Source organism: Chelonoidis abingdonii, chromosome 2, assembly GCF_003597395.2.
Source record: "Chelonoidis abingdonii isolate Lonesome George chromosome 2, CheloAbing_2.0, whole genome shotgun sequence".
NCBI classification, from domain to species: domain Eukaryota; kingdom Metazoa; phylum Chordata; order Testudines; family Testudinidae; genus Chelonoidis; species Chelonoidis abingdonii.
In genome coordinates this window covers 114,400,797-114,423,541 of record NC_133770.1, presented here as the reverse complement: position 1 = coordinate 114,423,541, position 22,745 = coordinate 114,400,797, and the positions used below count along the sequence as shown (strand labels likewise).

The 22,745-nt window shown below is 39.8% G+C and overlaps 1 protein-coding gene across 10 annotated transcripts in view; it reads right to left on the bottom strand.

The window, feature by feature from the left end:
- Positions 1 to 22,745, bottom strand: part of FHOD3 (formin homology 2 domain containing 3) — a 1,052,879-nt gene that overhangs the window by 531,239 nt on the left and 498,895 nt on the right. For all 10 annotated transcript variants that reach the window (XM_075062615.1, XM_075062616.1, XM_075062618.1 and 7 more), the window contains exons 7-10: positions 17,653 to 17,764; positions 9,070 to 9,164; positions 5,594 to 5,737; positions 2,368 to 2,606 (exon numbers count right to left, since the gene is read on the bottom strand). In XM_075062615.1, the coding sequence (XP_074918716.1) occupies positions 2,368 to 2,606; positions 5,594 to 5,737; positions 9,070 to 9,164; positions 17,653 to 17,764 (590 nt within the window). The remainder of the gene's footprint in view (positions 1 to 2,367; positions 2,607 to 5,593; positions 5,738 to 9,069; positions 9,165 to 17,652; positions 17,765 to 22,745) is intronic.

Sequence of the window (22,745 nt, the reverse complement as noted above, 5' to 3'; positions counted from 1 at the left end):
AAATCTGACACTCAATTATATAGGGTACTTCTCTGCATGCCAGAAAGAAATATAACCATACAGATGAATAGTCAGCAAAGCAGGATATCCTCTCAAGAGGCTGAATGGCTGGAATTTCAAAAAGAGTCAGCTTTGAGGGATTTTCCAGGAGTGAAGAAACAACAGGCCTAATCTCTGGTATGGCAAGAACTGAGTGGGAGAATGAAGTGTAGTTCTTTGCTCCCGCCCACTGCCAATATATCCAGAGCTGGGGCCAAGATCTTTCCCAACATGGTTAAAATATAGATAACAAAGAAAGTGACTAGCATAATATCAGGTCCAAAAGAAGATGAACTCAGATTTAAACATAGAGTGCGTTAGAAGGTTGCGTGTTGGGGACTAGGATGGTGTGATTTGGGATAGACTGTTTTTTTCCATCTGGCTGTTATGCATTCTCCAGTTCCCAGCTATGAAACAAAGAAAACAATAGGGCGAATGCTAATAACAAAAAAATCGTAAAACTGACCAAGTGTAGTGTACCTCAGGAAGGATACCTCAGAGAGTTTCCATGTCTTTGATTACAACAGAATAATCAATCCAGGATCAAAGCATTGAAATAGAATACATTTCTTCCACCCAAATGCATCACTCTAAGGAGTCAATCACACCCACTGCATGTGTTCTAGACACCAAGAGGTAATGAAAAAGCCCAGAACCATGCAAGAGGTGTTCCATGCAGAGCAGCTGCAGCAACACTCACATTGAAGATGTTTGACGTTCAGCTTCAAATGCACTGTCATTTTTGTCATCAGCCTGTAAGACCACAAGGCCCTTAGGCTCGAATTCACAATAGACCCAGCCAAAAACAAGCATGAATGAGATGTCAAATGAAAACACGGAATGATGACAAATGCATTGGACATAGAGAGCTGGTCTAAACTACTGCTTATGTACATTGCTCAGGGGTGTGAAAACAACATCTCCCTTGTGCAACATACATCAACTTAAAGTATCGTGCTATGCCTGCCACCTCTCACAGAGGTGGAATAATTATGCCAACATGAAAGCGCTCTCCTGTCAGCATAGCATATCTTCACCAGATGTGCCACAGCAGAGGAGCTGCATAGGTGCAGCTGCGCTGATGTAGCACGGTTGTGTAGACTTACCCTCAATATACTGAGAAGCCACTATGCAGTATATGACGTACCACTGCTACTTAATAGCCCTGGAGCCTTAAAATTTCATGTATTCTGAAGGAAGGGTCTTTTTAATAGGAATACATTGTTATTCAGTGAAATTTAGTTTGCAAGGTAGAATGTTTCCTACATGACTGGCAGAATTTTGAGGCTCCAGGATTGTATATATCTTCCATCAGAAATGCTCAAAGAATTTCACAAACATTAAGTCTTCATTTGCTTAATGTGCTTCAGTTTCTGGTTTCCCAGCTCAAGATACTTCGTGCCTGGTTTTCAGAGGTGCTGACAATCAGCAGCTTCCACTTTTCTCTAACAAAACTCTGTCCAGATGAACTGAAATGGCACTGGCAATAAAGAAAATTCAAACACCTATTATTTTTCATTTTTGTCTTATGTCAAAAAATACCTCAGTCCAGAGCACTTCTCAAGCAGCGATAACCAGCTAGATTGACTGGCTAGCCTTGTTTGTGGGCCTCTGATTCCTCCTCAGTTGGTCCTTTTGCATCTCATTTGTTAATTCTTAAATATCACATCACATCTATTCAAAACAACAGCTCAGCCTTGAAAGAAAATATGAATATACATTTGGGAACGCTGATTGTAAAAAGAAAATGCCTCACATAAATTCATTCCAACCACACAACCAATAACTTTGCATGATGTTTATGATTTCACCAGGATCTCCCTGTAGAATTTGAATCTTCTACTATATGGATATATCAGATGGAAATTCTGTCCATATGTTACAGTGGATGAAAATTCTATCAATAAATGTTGTTAAGATCTCACTATATGAATATTTTATCTCATGCTGTTCACGTCCATTCCTATGGGACAAATGGTAATACAAACTCAGGAATGTATTTGTTTATTTTACAGATTATTTGGAAGGTTTGTTTCTTCTGAAGATCAATGAAATATAGTACTGACAGACAGGTATTCATAGGTAACATATGCATCTTAAAGGCAGGTGAATATAGAAGAACCAAGTGATCACATTTTTCTTCCTTTAAGCCTCTAGTAGTGTTTTGCTTTTTTGTTTATTAAGAGAAATTCAGAAGAAAGAAAGAAAGAAGGGGGAAAATGAAATAACTGAACAGTTTGCCATGATCAGAGTCAATAACGTGCAATGAATACAATAGAAAGGCACAATAATGGAAATAAAAGAATGTTTCTTGTCTCAAGCACTTACTTCTCACTAAGATCTTCAATACGCTGCCCATGGCCTAACATGAAGCTTGGGCTCGACTGACTGCAGGGACTTGCAGGAGCTGATAAAGTGCTTTTGACGCTCTGGGCTGAATGTCTGCGGCTTCTCCTGCGCTCTAACCCCCTTCGTTCACTGGAGCCAAGACTGGCCCTTCTTCTGTCTTTGCGCCCATTGGGTGGGGGATCAGCAGTCTCGTCTCCATCCTCATGTCTCAGTGTCATCTGAAAGGAACAAAAGGGGAGACTTTTAACATGTTATCTTTAGATTTCGTACGTTTTCACTTGCGTTTTAACAATGAATATGTAGCTGCACATCATCCCCAACCATGAAGTCATTGCTCCCAGCATAACTTAACTGACTCTTACTATACTCATCAGTACAACAGCTACTCCTGATTAGCTGCTACATACTCATCTTGCTGCTATTCGTACACTGGGATTGCATAGACCCCCTCATCTGCAGATCTTCGAGAGCTTTGTAAACATTTAGGCTGGGATTTTCAAAATCTAAGGGAGTTAGATGTCTAGCTCCCATCACATTACAGTGGGACTTGGGCACCTCATTCCCTTATGCCTTTGAAAATCCCTGGGAGAAAACCTGGCCCTATTTAACTCAATGGCAAAATTCTTAACAACTTCAAAAGGGACAGGATTTTACCTTGAGTCTTGTGAATTCCCACCCTACCACTGGAGGTAATAATGTAGAATCCTCATTTTATAGATGGAGAAACTGAGCCACAGAGAGGTTAAGTGATTTACCAAAGTTCCACAGGAAGTCTGGGACAGATCCATAAACAAAATCCACATCTCTTGAAACTCAGTCTGGCCACTAAATTTTCTACTTTCTAGAAAGTAGTTACACGAGGGCCATGGAGATATTATACATAGCACACCATTTTGGAGCCTTACTAATGTTGCTGCAATCTGTTGCTTGATCTTTAGACTATGTATTAAATTATATTGATTATTTAAGAATCCCCAGTTCTCACTTTGAGGGTTGCCAGGTTCTTGCCCCAAGATCAGGCCCAGTGTTATTCAATGTGCGCAGCTGCAACATTCACCCTATAGGAACTCTTGTATATTTACAGATATAGTTTAATAATATATTTAGCACAATCACAAACACCCCAACTTAGTCAGACTGAGAAACTACAGTCTGTACATCCACATACTTACACCATCTCCTGTAAAACAACCTGAAACATTAGCCATTGTCTTCCTCATCACCTTCCCCATCATCACCAGTGACCATCATTCTGGCACCTCTCAAGGACTGCATCTCCTCCTCCTACTGCCCCTAGGCTGGGATGTCATTTTTACAATATGTTATGCTGATGCCGCTATGTTTGATGCATAATCAGTAGGGGATTTTCCCTCTTTTCCTTATTTGTATTTCCTCACCTTACTAATGTTGGAGTGTCTTTTCCCTATAGGTTAGTATATCAATGATCTCAACTTATTATCATATACATCCATTCGTTACCATGCCCCTTTTGTGGTTAGGATCACATTTGTTATTTCTCCCCTACCTGGTTATTTTGGTTCTTTCCTAGTTCCAAGGTCTGGTGTACCTGTTAAGTTTAAAAGGCTATGAACTTGGGAAAGTCCCTGTGCCAACTTGCTTTAACGCATCCTCCATGTTAAAGGTTGCAGCCATATATGGACCTCATGCTTTAGCTCATCACCATCTATCTTGGTGAAAGGTCCCAAACATACGTATGAGAACTTTGCCTTAGCTCAACATACAGGATGTGACCTGCAGGTCCTTTGTGTTACAGCCAAAATAAACTCTAATATAGACCTATAAGCCTATTATAATAAAACAAAGAATCAAACTCATAGGAAAATAAGAAACTTATAAGAAAAGATATATAAGCAAGCAAGATTTATCTCATATACCTATCTGTTATATATGTCAGTTTGTTGTCTAGACACTTCTGTGGTTGAATTATGTACCTGTGCTCAGAACTTCCCCTTAAACTCTATTTTCAGCTCCCCAGATACTTGGTGTTTTCCGCTGGGCCGTTTATCTGTGCAAAGTTTATCTGTTTAAAGTTCATAAGCCTCAGGTCTTATCCTAACTTGCTGAAGCTAATGTCTTACAGGATACAGGCCTGTAGGTTTCTTGCATTACTGCTGAATATAATGCAAAGCAGAACATATAATAAAGGTAAACTAGCCCACGGGGCTACAAATTTCTTCTCAACCAAGAAAGAAATTAACAAATTTGCATGCCAGCTTAATATCTTTATCTGTTTTTACCACCCAGTAAAGTTGAGAAAACCCACTCTTGTCAACTGGTATCATGATGGATTTCAAAAACCAAAGAGGATGTTTCTGGACCTTATTCTCCAATAAGCCCACGCAAGTTTTCAGTTGGTGTGAATACATTCAGTGGAGCATTACGGTCTCTATATCTACGTTTTGCCTGAATCATCTAAGACTAGAATCAATCAGGAGTAACTCCACTAAAATCAATGGAGTTACCATGGGGTAAAGCTGGCATAAGAAAGAAGAGAAGCAGGGCCAGTGTCTCTGCAGCTGGACTTAGTATTAGAGGCAGTAATTTCATTTCACTGCACCATGACATAAATTCACATGCATTTTATATTACTTTCGGCCTAAAAAAAGCAAAGTCTGAAAAGTGTCTAATCGTTAAGAAAACAAATATCCTATCTTTGCACATAAATATTTCACGGGTGGTGAATGTGGAGTCAGTCATTACCCAATCACTGCAAGTCGGGTAGGAATTGATCCAGTATAAACTCGTAAACAAGGACTCACTGGGCAATCAATTGTGGAGAGAGCTGTGTGTGTGAAGCTGATGCAGGATGGACACTTTTTTGTGCTCTGAATGCTTTCGCATATGGAAAGAACTTCTACTGAATTAGGGAGTCTGATGTGTAAGTAGCAGTTTGAGAAAGAGTTTTAACTGCAGGCAGAACTGCCTCTAAAGAGGCTAGTAAATGTGCTGTTTCACCTTGACATATAACCTATGTCTAGTACGAAATGCATTTGTACTGCATGTAGTCATGTACTGAAGTAGGTCACATATACGAAAGTGTGTAACACTTCCAGCAACCAGATGTTTTTCTTTTAAAATAAAATAGATAACCAAGTTTCACCTAGGTTACATTCCCGCCCCCCCCCGGTCAGCTTTGAAGTTTGCACAAGCTGTAAGATGCATAAAACAGGGCATGTTATGTTACCTCATAAATGTTAAATTGTTCAACTAAGTCCAAGTCTGTTCCTTTCTTGTTCAAGTGTCTCTGTGAAATAGCTTCAATGCCTAGCTCTTCCAGACAGTCCACCACGTCATAGAAAGAGTCCTGATCTGGCAATCCCGACAGCGTCTGAGAATCAATGGTACAACATTGACAATGATTTGTTTTGAAGAGAATTAAAAAAGTTTTACAAGAATTTGTAAGTGGCAGTGTACGTGATTCTGGTTAAACAAGAAACAAAGAGTAGGGCTAGTGAGTCACAGCTAGAAAAATAAAACATCAAGTGGAGCACAGCCTAACAAAAAACTCTGTGAAAATATGTAAAAAAAAAGATAACGAGCAAAACAAATCGATGTTACTGATTCCTGAAAAACTACTGAAAATGTGGGTCAATAAATAAATAAATAAATATTTATATATGTACACACACACACGGATCCTTCCCTGGTTCTACTTAACTGCAGAACTAAAAAGCAGCAAATATTGAAGTATTAAGCACAGGAATAAACACAGAGAGAGAGAAAAAATTAAAACAAGGTTTATCTGAGCAAGGCAAGCTGGTTTCCTATTGATTCCTGTCTCTTCAGCCTTAAGGAGAATGGTGATCCACACAGCTGATTGATTCTCAGCCGGCAACAATCATCCCAAGCCATGTGCCTACTGTCTTCAAGTCTTTGGGTAATAGTAGTATTTTTAATGTACAAGTTGATCTAGACAGCAGAAATATCAGTTCCTTCCTTCATTTCATTCTTTAAAATCTTACTGAAGGGATGCTTGCTACCTTGTCTAAAGGGGCTTATTAAGAGTTCCAGCACATATAAAGCATTTCTAATTGTGGGACAAACATTTACCATTACAAGTAGAGAGGCACTTTCATAACCTTGAAAATAAATAATATTTATATAGAAATAATTTACACCACAATAACTCATTTCTGTTTGTTTCTGGGTTTAATACAGAGCTTTTCTTATCACAGTCTAGACGTTTTTTGGCTGGTGAATTCACAATACTACTGTTAGCCATACAATGCTACTGTGCAGTGAAGTCATAGTACAGTTTGTATACCAATATGGCCTCCCATCCTAGTATTGAAAATGACAGCCATGTGATGAATCCATTATTATGGCTCAACAGCAGAATGAAGTCGGGGAGAAGATGAACTATTGGAGAGAGATTTGTTTAAACAGAAATGGGCCTGATTCTCTTTTGCCCTGTACTTCTGGCAGTCATTTACACCATTGCAAAGTGGGTGTGATAAACTGTTATTTTGATGTGGTAGCATTTTGCACTCAGTTTATGTTGTTGTTAATTACTATACAGGGTGCAGAGCAAGTAAGAATCCGGACCAAATAAGCTTAAGAGCCTAATTCTGCCACTCATGTTGAGTAGCACCTTATTATAAGTACTATGCAAGCCACTTTAGAGCATGGTGTCACCCAATGTGCATAAGTGTGGCAGAACTGGTCTCTTAGGCTAGGTCTACACACCACTCCTAAAAAAAAAAAAAAGTTACAAGGAGGAATGATGGGCTCAGACCTAAAGAGATCAACTGTGGGATGAAAATAAGTCAATATGGGATGAAGTAATAAAGCAAACGCTTGGGCTGACAATTCCCAGACAAGATTAAGGGGTATTATCCCCAGAAAGAGGGAAGCCAGTATGAAATACACCACAGCATGAAATGGGTATGGAAAAAGACTCCTGGGGACATGTATTCCGGCTTTAGTGGGAGTTGCATACATACGTGAATTGAGAAATGCCTTTCAGAAGGTTTCTTATTCTAATGAAGTCAGTGGGAGTTTTGCCACTGATTTCAACAGGACCAGGAGTTGGTTTTAAATGAAACATCATGATAACAGTGATGTTACTGGGGGATCTGACCCTAGCAGGCTGTTTCCAAGGGCAATTCGAAGCATTAGAAGAGAAGCTACTTTACCAAAAAGCATTTACGGTAGCTATGAACAAGAGCTTGAGAAAGTACTATGCAGTAGGAATAAATTTATATTGTGATTTATGACCAGAATTGACCAACTGAAGATACTTGAACAAATATAATGAATTTAACAGGTCAGAATGTTAGTAACACTCTGACCTGTTAAACAAAACCATAAAGCACAATGATATTTTGGTTCCTAAATACATTCTGGTTTTCTGTCTTCTTTAAAAGGTCAATTTTTAAAATCTGACTCATTTGATGATTACTTTAGAGGTTAAGAACTTATTTCTAACTAGCTTCTCATTTTTATGGCCTTTTGGTTTTCTTTTGTGAGTGTACATGCATATTTTAGATAACATTTGATTTTACAATGGAACAGCTACTTGTAATAAAAACCTTTGAGAACTATAAACAAGAAAGAAAAAAATATGGCATCTTTTCCTTTTCAAACAGAAATCCTTTCATTAGCATCTAGACCTGTTAAATTCATTACACTCGGTGCATAGAGAAAAAAATCAAATGTTCTGGAATAATCAAACTGTGCACAAAGCTAGTCTTTGTAACCATGGGATCTTATTACCATTATGCTTGTTCACCCTGTCCCTATGGTTTGTTACACTCATTTGTTGAGTCTTGTTTCTAATTAAATTTGGAGATCTTTGGAGACAGCAACTGCATCTCCCTATGTGATGGCACAAGACCTAGCAAAATGGAGTCCTGATCCTGGTTGATGCCGTTACACAAATGATAAATAACAAGAGATGGTTTTATTCATACTGATAGGTTGGCACAATGATGTGAACTAACCTTCAGAAAGCTGCTCCTGAGTTTACTGATCCAGAAACTGCCATGCCCACCTAGTGCTCCTGTCTCCTGTGCCCCTCAAAATCCCTGCCCCCCCATTCCACCCACCACAGACTCTCAAACACCTAGACGCCTCCTTCTAGCTGCCTAAACTTCACACAATCCCAAAGCACCACAATATTTACCTCATGTGAATATGCTCTCATACCTCCCCCTCTACCCAACTGCTCAGCCTTCCCACCACTTCAGCCAATTAATTTGAAAAGTGACAACTTCTCTTTTAGCTACCATAAAGTCTTATTTTCCTCACTAACCTGGAGATCTGGTAGTATTCTAAGGGATGGAAAAGAGAAGATGGAAAGAGAAGACTCAACTCTGAATTTTACAGCTGTTACATGTTGAGATTAAATAGTATTTGAATATTTATTTTACTTATACAAAGATATATTTAGTGCCGCTCACCATGTCATCTGCTGTTGTTAATGTTACGTTTACAAAAATAGAGTAGAGTGATGGCCAAAGGCACAGTATTAAAACAACAACTAGTGTTCTCTAGATAAGGTTAATCCAGTTTGGCTTTGAGTGGCTTGCACTGTGAATTCTTGGGACAAGACTGGTCTTGCTATCTATCTGCCAAATGCCCACAACAACTTTGAGCATTATATAACTGAAAATAAATGAGTACTAATAGTGCTAACGATATTAACTTATTAAAACAAACCTTGTTAACTAAGGTCATTGCATAAACCAGCAGTTCAGTGTCAACCCCGTCTTTTTCCTCTAGGATCTCCATAATGTTGGACCATGGTTTGGCTCCTAAGAGTAAAACAGAAACAGTAGCTCATCATGTAACCCAGAAAAATGAACAGGTTCAGACAATATGTACCACAGATTCATAATAGCAAATGGTTAGATAAATTGCTAAACAATTAGTTTGTATAGTTTGATGCACCAATATTTACTCCTATATATCCAATGATAATAGTTAGTCCTGCCATGAGTGCAGAGGACTGGACTAGATGACCTCTCAAGGTCCCTTCCAGTTCTATGATATTACATATTAGGACAGGTACCTATATCAAGACAAGTACTGATGACTGAAATAAAGAGGACTGCATTGAATCCCAGTTTATGCTTCCCAGATAAAAAGCATCAATGCAAGAGTGATATATCTTTTGTCCTGATTTTTACCTGAATTATTTTAATAACCCTTCCCTACATTCACCCCCACCCTTCAAAGGTGGCTTTCTCAGTTTTACATAGTAAAACTCTATATTTGTTTGGATCATATAAGTACAAAATCAGTGAAAAGCAAGGTGACTTAATAGCCTGTTGCTCCAAATAAAGTAATTGTATAGGTCTTTAGGAAAATGGCTGGCAGACTCAAGCTAAAGTCTTATGTCTGAGATACTCAGTAAAACCACCACAATAATTTGGCTAAACCTGAGGTGGACACACGTACTCAAGAAAGAGCCGAAACTGATCTATCAAGGAAACTGAACCAGATAATGAAGGACCCAAGTTCAGACAGTTGTGTTTGAAGTAAATGTGAGGGTCAGGAGAGAAATCAGAAAGCTATGAACTATTTACTTGGAGAAACTAACTCAACTACATGATCAGCAAAGCTGGAAGGCATTCTCCAAACTGCACAGAAATGGTTCAGACCAATCTTCACAGAAATCCACCTCCATAATTCTACTCACAGGATATGCAGTGACAATACACTCATATAATGAAACTGGAGAGATTCTTCATCAGAATCTGTCATTGGATGATCAAGTGACCCCAAAGATAGGATACTGTAGCCTAACAAATAATCCTTTTGTGGTTGTCATACACACCACATGAGTTATCATCATAACACTGCGAGCAATCTCTCATTCACACAGCATTCAAATTTATATCCTGCCCCCCACACGCATATCTCCCATTGACTTAACTGAGAACACCATTCACAAAGTGATGGTGGTTTATAGTGTGCAAAGTTCCTTACTGATGAACATTTTGACAGCAGAATGTTCCCATGTTCAGTTCCTTCACTTTTATTGATACCAATATTCTCCAATCCTCACTGCAAACAACACAAAACAGAAAGCTTTTGGCAGCTTCAGCATCATAGGCAAAGGTGCAAAAGGGCTGGAGATACATTCTCACTGCTCAATATTTTTTCTTATGCATTAATTAAAACACTATTCTATAACGAGCTTTTCCAGTTTCACTAGCCTTCTCTTCATTTGCCTCTCTACATAACCAGACATTTTTGTGCAAGGAACACATGTTCAAAAGACATGTGGAACAAATTCACGCTGCTCAAATAAGATATATGATTGGGAGGAATGATATCCTCACTACAAAAATGTCTTCCTGTGGTTTCTAATGAAAAAAAAAGGAAGAAAACGAGAGAGAAACAAAAAGGGGAAATTATATTATTCTGACCTATAACAGTGCTATTTGTAAGGAAGCGAACTCTCAATAACATGACAAATTAATAACTTAATCCTTGATTTATGATTCAGTGAAAGATCTTCTGGGGGGAAAATGCCTTTTATTCTATAGCTAGACAGTCCTTACTTTGATTAGAACAATTCCATTGTATTTTTTAAATGCAATATCTTGGTATTCTATCATTTCATATTCTCTTGCCTGTTTCCATGTAAAGATGACATTCACAGTTACCCATAAAAGCACAAATTTTGCTAGCCATTTCTACGCTGCTTTCAGGGTGTTTAATTTTAATCTGTCAGTCAGGTACTGTTATCAGCAAGCCACTCCAGCAGTATTTGCTTTTCAGAAGGTAATAGGCTGTTGTTGTTTACAAAAGGTCATTTCCTGACATGTAACATGGAAATTCTGGATCAGATGCTCAGCTAGTGTAAATCGATGTAGCTCTAGTGACTTCAATGGAGCTACTTCGATTTACACTTGATAAGAATGTGACATTTGCATCTAGGCTGCCCATTTTCTCATTGTGATCCTGAGTTGCACAATCAAAGAAGAAAGCATGAGGTTACTTGTGAGGCTGACTATCTTCTCTCACCTTGTTACTAAAGTGTGTATATTTGTCCTCTAAATTCACAAGAGGCTGCAGCAAGACAATGACACTTATCTCTTGAAAAACAAACTATATGCTGCTTCTTCATTTTCCCTTACTCTTCCCCTTGAAGAGGAATATTCATTTTGTGGAAAGGTTTCAAACATCTCAGACTACAGATGAGTTCAAACCAAAACCACAGATCTGAACACTCCCAAATGTTAGGGAAATTTATATCCAGACCCAAAAGCCATGCCTTGCCACTAACTGTATAGATTTATAGATTCTAGGGCTGGAAGGGACCCCTACAGGCCATCGAGTTCAGTCCCCTGCCCTCATGGCAGGACCAAATACTGTCTAGACCATCCCTGATAGACATTTATCTAACCTACTCTTAAATACAGGCAAGTCTATTCTTACGCCGGGGTTCCGTTCAGCGGTTATCTCGTAAAGCCGCGTATAGTCAAAATTATGTCCCCAAGCCCTTTAAATCCCACCCGAAGCTTCGGCGGCCAGGCCAGCATTTAAAGGGCTGGAGCTGCAGGCAGGGTTTAAAGGGCTCTGCTGGAGCCCTTTAAATGTCCCCCCTCCCCCCCGGCCGGAGCTGTGGGTGGGATTTAAAGGGCTCCGCTGGGCTTCCCGCCGTGGTGGGGAGCCCGGAGGAGCCCTTTAAATCTCACTCGCAGTTTTGGCAGCGGGCGGGGCTGGCATTTAAGCAGCCCACAGCTCCACGGTGGCTGGAGCCTTGGGCCCTTTAGTTCACCACAGGGGCTACCAGCCACCTCTGCAGCTGGGAGCACTCTGGGTGATTTAAAGGCCCTGGGACTCCCAGCCACAGTTGGTGCCCCAGGACCTTTAAATCTTGAGGCCACACCCCCCTGACTCCGGCCATATGCGTAAAGTTGAAATTGTGCATGTTAAATGTGCATAAGTTGCAACAGACCTGTATCTCCAGAGATGGAGAATCCACAACCTTCCTAGGCAGTTTATTCCAATGTTTAACCACCCTGACAGTTAGGAACTTTTTCCTAATGTCCAACCTAAACCTCCCTTACTGCAGTTTAAGCTCATTACGTCTTGTTCTATCCTTAAAGGCTACGGTGAACAAGTTTTCTCCCTCCTCCTTATGACACTCTTTTCGATACCTGAAAACTGCTATCATATCTCCTCTCAGTCTTCTCTTTTCAAAACTAAAACCCAATTCTTTCAGCCTTCCTTATAGGTCATGTTCTCAAGACCTTTAATCATCCTTGTTGCTCTTCTCTCGACCCTCTCCAATTTCTCCACATCTTTTTTGAAATGCCGTGCCCAGAACTGGACACAATACTCCAGTTGAGGCCTAATCAGTGCAGAGCAGAGCGGAAGAATGACGTCTCATATCTTGCTCACAACACATCTGTTAAAGCATCCCAGAATCACGTTTGCTTTTTTTGCAACAGCATCACACTGTTGACTCATATTTAGCTTGTGGTCCACTATAAACCCTAGATCCTTTTCTGCCATACTCCTTCCTAGACAGTCTCTTCCCATTCTGTATGTGTGAAACTGATTGTGCCTTCCTAAGTGGAACACTTTGCATTTGTCTTTATTGAACTTCATCCGGTTTACCTCAGACCATTTCTCCAATTTGTCTAGATCATTTTGAATCTTGACCCTGTCCTCCAAAGCAGTTGCAATCCCTCCCAGTTTGGTATCATCCGCAAATGTAATAAGTGTACTTTCTATGCCAATATCTAAGTCGTTGACGAAGATATTGAACAGAGCCGGTCCCAAAACAGACCCCTGCGGAACCCCACTCATTATACCTTTCCAGCAGGATTGGGAACCATTTACTCTCTGAGTACGGTTATCCAGCCAGTTATGCACCCACCTTATAGTAGCTCATCTAATTGTATTTGCCTAGTTTTGATAAGAATATCATGCGAGACCGTAACAAATGCTTACTAAGTTTAGGTATACCACATCTACCGCTTCTCCCTATCATAAGACTTGTTATCCTATCAAAGAAAGCTATCAGATATGGTTGACACGATTTGTTCTTTACAATCCACGCTGGCTATTCCCATCCTCACCACCCTTCAAGTGTTTGAGGTGATTTCCTTAATTACTTACAGAAGTTAAACTAACTGGTCTGTAGTTTCCTGGGTTGTTTTTATTTCCCTTTTTATAGATGGGCACTATATTTGCCCTTTTTCAGTCTTCTGGAATCTCTCCCACCTCCCATGATTTTCCAAAGATAATAGCTAGAGGCTCAGATACCTCCTCTATTAGCTCCTTGAGTATTCTGGGATGCATTTAATCAGGCCCTGGTGACAGTAATGGTCAGATCTCTTTGAACTTTGAAGAAGTTCAAATCTGGAGTGAGATCTAAACTTTTCAGGTCAGGCCTATCTCTAATGAAAAACTAAATCCATTTAATGTTCAGCTGTTTTTTTCTTTTCTTTTTATATTGTTATTTACCTACATTTGTTAATTCTCAATGCTATGTGGTAAACAAATGTAGTCTCCATACAACTTGGCTCCTCCTCCTGCACAATCATGCAATGAAGGTATAATGCTGAATTTGTGGCAACACTTTTTCTGATGGCAGACTGTGACATAAGGGGAAGCTGTGTGGCCTACTGGACTGGGGCTCATGAGACCTGGTTCTATTCCCAGCTCTGTCACTGGTCTACGGGATGACCTTGGGCAAGTCACTTCATCTCTCTGTTCCCCAAATTCTCCATCTGTGAAAAGGAGATGATGAGACTGACTCCTCTGAAAAGTGTTTTGAGATCTGCTGATGAAGAGAGTTCTACAAGAGGTAGGCACTATTATAAGCATAAGATTATGACTTCCATGCGATATCAGTAGTAAAACTGATATGAGAGAAAAATCAGGCTTACTGTAATGAACTTGTAGAGTTTTCTTTCTCTGTATGTGTACAAGTGTCTTCCTACTGGATGGAATCAGAACTGCTCTTCTGTATGTCATAGGCTTCCTATTGCTGACAGCTATTGGAAATTCTCCTTTAGCTGAAACGCAGTGTTTTTGGGAAAGGCTCATTTGAGCTTCATTCACATTGCTGCCACTAAGTTCAGAGTGCCTATGGATGGTATAAAGCACAGTGACAACTATTAGGTAGTAGATGATTCAGGACACTTTAAATACAGGATATCCAAATAGTGTATCTAGTTACTTCCTGAATCTCTGACAATTTTTGGCCTTCCCTTAAAACTGTGTGCATATGAATTTTGTTCAAATCTAATAAAAAAAGATGATGAGTTTGGTCAGGTCAGCCAAGTTCCAATATACAGTCTCCGCATCACAGGGCAGACATGCAAGTAAACACAAATAGTTTTCTGTTCATGGAAAGCCCAGGAGAAGACTAATACTATAGGTGAGGAGTAAGGTGCAATTGGTACTGCTGTGTGAGAATTCATCCACTAACAGAGGTTCATCTGTATATCTCTAGTAGTCATAAGCACTAACAGGTGACAACCTTTACATTTGGAGATGCCTCTGCACCTTTTATACTTGTTTTTTATTAAGCTTATTATGTGCATATACATTCTTTCATTCGATTTTAGGAACATCAGTATTAATCTCCTGAATATCTAACTCTGTTTTTATAAGGCCAGGAAATGAACTATTCTGATATAACAGGCTGCTTACAAGTCAGATAAAAGCAGCCAAAGTTGCAGAAACAATAAACACAAACAGGATGTTACTGTGCTCAGTTCAGACACAACACTTTAATCTCTGTATTAAAAAGAAGATACTTCTGATAAAGTAGCAGCTGGAGGCACTGTAGAATTCCTACACCACTTTCCAGCCCCCCAGCATACAACACTTTGAATTGGAGAGAGTTCTCTTGTAGCTAAGAATAGAGAGCAGAAAAAAATTAAATTAGGGAGAGTAAGCAAGAGGGTGCTCCGTATGTTCTAGGGACTGTATAGTTCCTCACCTATGATCTGCTTTTATCCCTTATTAAGCCAGCAGCTTCTAAGGAGCTTTGTACTTCAGTTTGCATATGGATGTATTCTAGCAGAGAAATCACAGATGGGATCACTTGGAAACAGGGTTGAATTATTAAGGTTGGGGTTTTTTGTTTTTTTTTGGTTAATCATGTGTGGTACACATGTTAAAGAATTATGTCATATCTCATCGCCTTGCATGTGAATGAAAAACAGGGCTTTTTTCAAAGTGGCATTGAACTTAATTAGCTAGCTCCAAGATTTATGACAAAATTTCCAAAACAAGGCATGTAACATATTCTTCCTCCTTTTTTCAATCTAATAAACAAATTTTTTAAAGCAGGTCTGCCACCATTAAAAGGCAGCAATTACCAACTGTAATTAAAAAGGCAGCATCACCACAACTGCAAAACAAATGCTGTTCCTCTGATGATCTTAAAAAAAACCGCAAACCCTAAATAGACAGGACAATAACACACACCTCTCCTGTAGTTTCTTGTTTTACTCTTGAGGGATTTCTAATATAATTGAAAGGGGCATTTTTTTTTAAAGCATAGTAGATATGTAAGGATAACAAATTATTTGTGAAACCATGATGCAGTATGCCTCCCCACTGGTATGAGAATTCCAATAATCTCCCATTTTGCTTTCAACAATCATCTAACCATAAATATCCTTTTTCAAAATTTTATGTTGATTTTCAAATTGTTTCATTACTTTTTGGGGGGAGTGAAATGTAGGCCTGAGGCCATCTTACAGGATATAAAAGGGGATGGCACATGGTAGCATGCCCCCCACTCCACATTGTTTAATTGTGTTTGCTAGCATGGGAACAGCTGGTGATTTGAACATACTGAGAATATAAGTGAGTTCAGAGGGCTGAGGAAATACTACAACTGGCTGTAAAAATAAATCATAGAACTCACTATTACATGAGCACTATAAGTACATTTCTGCTGTATAGCATTCTAAGGTTTATGGGTTTTAATTCAAAACAGAAAACCAACCTGAACAGTCCACATTTTTAAAGTATCCCCTTGCCTTCCACTCAGCCACAGAGGATTTATGGCTCTTTTTTAACCTTTTCAACACACCCCTTCTGATAGTTAAAAGTGAAAACTGGTAACTTTCTCTTCTCTCCCTAACATACTGTACCCTGCTTCTGTTCCCACCAATCATTTTTTTTTAATTTAACCATAACAAGTCATTTGAAGAAGTTCAGCAGCAAGGCAAAAATTCCAAGGATGAGAACTTTGTTTTAATCTCCATGTGTGTGAGACCACAACAATGGGTCTGCAGCCTCACAAACCTTCCTGGACTCAAAGGAACAGTTCAAATCAAAAGAGCACGTCTTTGGAGTTCTGCAATATTTTTGTGGGAAGAACCACCCAAAAAACCCCCCCACCATAACATTTTTGTTCTTTTTTTTATTGTGTGCACATTTTTTAATTCAAGTTTTTTTTCTGGACGTAAAGAAAGACAAGTCTCAGCATGTCTGCTGGAGGATATTACTGCAATGCAACAAACAGAACATTGTCTATGTACCGTTCATACTGGCACCAAGTTTGTTTAGGTTTTTTGGATGACAAAAGGACAACACTGATGACGTGTTTTTTCTCCATGTTAGAAGGCCACTTTTAAGCAGGAAGAGAAAGCATGATCCTGTGGTTAGGGCACTCACTCATTCACAACTTGGGAGACCAGAGTTCAATTCCTTGCTTTGCCACAGACTTCTTGTGTGACCGGGGTAAGTCATTCAGTCTCTCATCTGCAAAATGGGGATAACAGCTTTTCCCTACCTCATGGGGATGCTGTGAAAATTATTACACTAAAAATTGTGAGGCCCCTAGATATTCCAGTAATGAGGGCCATAGAGATAGATATGGGACCTTAGATAGACTCATATAGTCTTAGAATCTTAGTAGGAAAACAAAGTAATTTCTACTTGCTGGTAACAGTGACGACAGGTTTCATCAATGTCTTTACTGTATATTTTCACTATGTTACAGATTCCGATATGCTTATTCATGTTAAATGGTCTCTTACCCCACCAGCAGCCCTAATGAAACCCATGGAATTATTTAGAGAAGAAAGTACTTCTCACAGTGACTCCGTGTTATATTAATACTTTAAACATGTTTAAAAAAAATCAAGCAGCAGTTTTGTAAAATGACTATGGGACAAATAATCACTGAGGAAGATTCCTCTAGGATGAACAGACAAACCACGCACCACAGCTGAAATCTTGGTCTCACTGAAATCAATGGCAAAACTCTCAGTGAAGCCTAGATTTCACTCTATATTATCAGCTACTCACCTCTCTTCTCATCTACTGTGGATACTGCCTGGATTAAAAGTGGTGCATTGGATTCTGTATACTCCACAAACACCAGCTGCAGTTTCAGTGCTGTTTTTACCACCAGACGGAACTGAAAGAAAAGAAAGTAACTTGTCATTCAGCAGCTCACAGTATTTCCAGATGTGCTGCATGCCACGGTACCAGATGTAAGCACCGCATTTTGGCTTGAGGCAGCAATGGCAACAATATGAGAGAATGAAGTTATTTGAGCCACATAAATAAAAGTTCTGCACAGCCAGTTGGCCTAGCAGTTCAGTGATAGGACAGCACTCTCCCCATTAATTGCAGCTCAGTCTTAACTCCAAAACTGAGGCTCCAAAGTGCGTAACAAACATGACAATACATTCCTCACACCCTCTAGATAGTCCCTGGTCAAAGCATGATAGACACTGCATCTAATGATCTGAGAACCTCATCTCCTAACACAGTATTTATTGTTCATTACTTGTGAGTGTTTAACATGGTCAGATTTCAAGCTCTTCCTACCTGTCACACAATAGGATATGATTTTTCCCTGCTTTCTTTTTCATTTCTTATAATATTTCTATTTAATAGCATTAAACAAATTGAAATTCATTTAGCATGGAAACTGGGAGAAGCATGTTTATATTTACCTGCAGGGTAAATGTCACGAAATAATGCAGAGTCTCACATATAAAAAACACTCAAAGAAGGAGAACTTTTAACCGGACAGGATTGTGCATGGTCAGTGGAGAGGAATTGTATCGGAATGGGTGTCATGGGTTAAAATTATTCTAGTCTCAGTCCTCCAAAGCCATGGATTTAAAGCTGGAGAAAAGGGTGATTGTAACAGTGTGGCTCACCCCTTGACGACTGAAGCTAGCTAACGCTGATTACAGAATGAGCCAGATCTGGGAGAGATCCTGTTGGCTGACTTATGAACAGGGATCCTAGTTTTCCATGATAAAGAAAACAAAATTCTCTGATTAAAAATACCCCATAAAAATCCATGTTTTTCTGCAATTAAAATGAAACACTGAACTTTAGTTCCCCTAGCCACAAAGGGGAGCCCTGCTGCCTAGGGTTTACAGCCCGAGCTGAGCCACCTGGGGCTGACAGCCTGAGCCCCACTGCCCAGGGCTCGAGTTTTCAGCTCTGATTCGGTTAATACAGAGAGCCAGATAATGGAGGCTCGGATAAATGGGGCAATACTGCATATGTTTTTATTTTCTCACAAAATGTAAAAACTAAACGTTCTCTATAAAAATGCAAATTCTGCATTTTTCCATAGCAGAAGAGATTTCGAAGATCCCTGCTTATAAACGGCAATAGAAATGGGTCCGCATAGACAATGTGAAAAGCTACTGCAGGGTATACCTTGAGACCAAGGGCACTGTGACAGAGAGGAGCCGCAGTGAACAGGAGGCTCTTGCTAGAGACCCAGACTGACAGATAGGTTTGGGCCTGAAAGTCTGAACCGGAAGACTGAGCTCCAACCAAGGGAAGTCTGAGAGACTTCTGGGAGACTCTTGGGACTTACCTCTGGGAAGAAGGACTGGTGATTCCCTGCCTTAAAGGAAAGAGTGAATTAACTGGGGTTTGGGCCAGTATATAAGGACTCAATTAAAACATTCCCCTACTGGGGTCCCATTTATTATCTGTGGACTGTGAGTTATTAAGGGGTACTGAAGAAGGAAGAAATTGGTAGCAGGACATGGCAGAGCAGCCACACCCCAACATACTAGGATCGAGCAAAGCTCTGTAAGAATGGGTATTTGTAACTTTTATTTGTTTTATCTGTTGAAAGCTAACCAAGGGCTTGAGGAACATGTCATTAAATAGTTAGAGCAATGTGGTCCCCCTACCAATATGATAATTTTTGCCTGCTTTATAATTTAACATGTATCCGTGCAGAGACAGGACACTCTAAACAGCAGTTTGCAAACTATGGGGCAGGCCTCCCAAGGGAGATGTGGGAATGTGTCAAGGGAGGCACAAGTTCTGGCTCTCCTTCCCCCCAACCCTTATTCCCTCGCCTGGAGGCAGCCCAGGCTCAGGCTCTCCTCACCCCACTTCCCATTTCTCACCTGGAGGCAGTGGGGCTGTGACTGTTAGCCCCGGAGTGGCAGCAGTGTAGAAATAAGGGTAGCAATTGGGAACTACGTCTGCTGTGAAAAGTGATATTTGTCAATATCACTTTTCACATTGCTGCCCTTACTTCTGTGCTGCTGCTGGTGCGGTGCTGTCTTCAGAGCTGAGTGATGATACATGTACTTGGATGGCAGGTGTAAATAACTACAGACACAAAGAAGAGGGCCCGATCAAATAATTTTGAGAACCACGGCTCTAAAAGAATCCGAGCATTACTGTCTTATCACATTAGTAGGCAGGAAAGTAACTGAGACACAGATCACCAGTTCCTAAAACACATTTGTCTCATTTCAAGAAAAATCATTGTCCCAAAAACTATTGCTTCAAGGACATATATATAGTTGGTCTGTCTAACTATGGTACTTATAGTTCCCATTATCAGCATCTGAGAGCCTCACAATCTTTAATGTATTTATCCTCACAACATCCTATGAGTTACGAAAATACTATTAACCCTGTTTTACAGATTAGAAACTGAGACACAGAAAGATAAAGGGCAATTTACTTTTAATAAGATTCAGTGTGACACAACCCAAGGTACACTCTGGACTGATGAACAGATATGTCCCCTCAGTTCACCAGCCTGGGTGGGCCTTTCACACTGGTTTGCTGTGAGAGCTACCAATCCTAGTCTGCTCTCACACAGCCTACAGCATGTAAGTTACTCTCACTTATATTGTATGAGTGCTATAGCCAGCCACTCGTGAATTATACTGCAGAGCAACACCAGCAAACTGCCAGTCCCTGACTTTCCCCCAGAAACGTTCGTCTTGTACTGCCCAGCTCTCTCCTGGACAATACATACTCACGTAAAGTCTGTCATTTTATTAATAAATGATATACACAAATCCTGTTATCCCAAGTGGAGTTTCCCAAACACTTCAATACAAACATACTGGTTTAGATAAATCAGTAAAATAAATGTATTAACTGCAGAAAGAGATTTTAAGAGACTACAAGTGATGATGCATAAAAGTGAGAATTGGTTACAAGAAAATAAAAGTAAAACACTGCTAAGCCCTCACTTAACAAGCTGAAATAACTCAAGCCAAGTCTCTCTCACCACAAATTTAAGCAGTTTTATTGGCTGAATCTCTGTCAATCAGGATCCCTCTCCCAGTCCAAAGCTATTCCCTTTGCTCATCAGGTGTTGTGTATGCCACAGGTAGACAGAAAGGGTGGAATAATTTGGAGTGTCTCCTCTCTCCATTTATAGTTCTCTCTCTTCTTTGAGAACCATCTCCAGTTAGGGTTCAGAAGACAGAAAATCTGTGTGGACTCCAACCCTCCAGCTGTTTCTTTGTCAAGATGTAGATTTTCACCCATAACCTCTTTCCTGCCAAAAAATGGCCACTTAACCAGGTGACAGTCCATTTGATTTTACTGACACTTGAATGAGGTACTGGGCATTGGCTCTGGGGAACTGGTTTGTGGCTGCTGCCCCCAGACTTGGAACACGTTTAGTAGTTCCATACAGAAGAATCCTATAACTTTACATGCAATGCTGCCACACATAGTTTACCAAAACAATAATGATCAGCAAATTATAAGTTTTCAAATGATACCTCACAAGGCATACTTTTACACGGCTATGATACATTTTGTAAACGGGGTGAATATAGGGACACAGACAGTCACATTCAGGTGTTTAAGTCACTTTTGAAAATGGGAGTTGCAGCTCTGAGAGGCACAATACCTAAATACCTTTAAAAGGCTGTATGTTGTGTTATGGTAGCCAGAAGAGCTCTGGGTAAGCTAGTAACTTGCCTCTCTCAGTAACAGAAGTTGGTCAAATAAAAAATATTATCTCACCTATCTTCTTTCTTTAAAAAAATTGGGCCTCTGTCACTTTCCCAAGATCACTCAAGCAGTCCATGGAAAAACAGGGTCTTAAACCCAGGTTTCCCAAGTCCCAGATTAGCACCCTAATCACCAGACTGTCTAGTGACCCCTTGTTTTAAGAAAGCAGTGAAGGAACTAATGAAAATCAGATGCTTATAGATGGCCTTCTAATAATGTGGTGCAAAACTCAATTAAATAAGGGGTATCTGGAAATGATTTTTATTGTTTAATTATCATTTAAAACTACTAATCAAATTTTATATTTAGGGCCCAGAGAAGGTCTCTTGAGCTATGCACTGCACAAATGTTTAAGCAGAGTCTCTTCCCTGAAAAGCTTGCAACTTAAGATCCAAGGAAATCTTACTGTAGGCCATAACTTTTGACTTTCCTTAGAACTTTAGGCTCAGTCACACGGGTCACTGCTGACTGGATCCATATGGAGGTATCTAGAAGCGAAGTCACATATAACTTCCAATAGACAAAAACCAGTATGAGATGTTAAGCTTTAAAAATTACCCATCTGTAATTCCACTACCTCCTCTATAAAGTACAGGGCCATTTTGTGATCTCAGCATGCTAACTGTTGGTCATGGCTATCCGTGGTGGTCTACTAAGTCCATTTATTCTTCCATTCAGCTTGTATCCGGTATGCTACAAATCCTGCAACCCCTTAGGGCCAATGTGACTGTTTCAGCCTAACAAGGTTTCTGTATGTGGATTTACTGAAGCACAGTCTGACTTTTTGAGTGTTCTCTGCTGCTGTCAACCTACTGTGTGGATACTAGACCATTAGATGGCTTCTAGGCATAATCCAGCAAGCAAGACCTGGAGGAAGAGGCGATTATGTATTTTTTTCCTTTTAAATTGTAGTGTATGGCCTCATATAATTTTGGCAATGGGAGGATGTTTTTTAATTCAGTTATAAAATTACACATTTTCTGGGTTCATTTGGCTCCAAATGGAGTAAAAACAGACAAAAAAAATAAATATTGGGGAAATAGGTATGTATGAAACCACATGACCAAACTGGTTGGTGACATTACTCACTTTAGTGGACAATGGATTTAGATGCTGTTAACTGTTTTCATCTCTTTGTC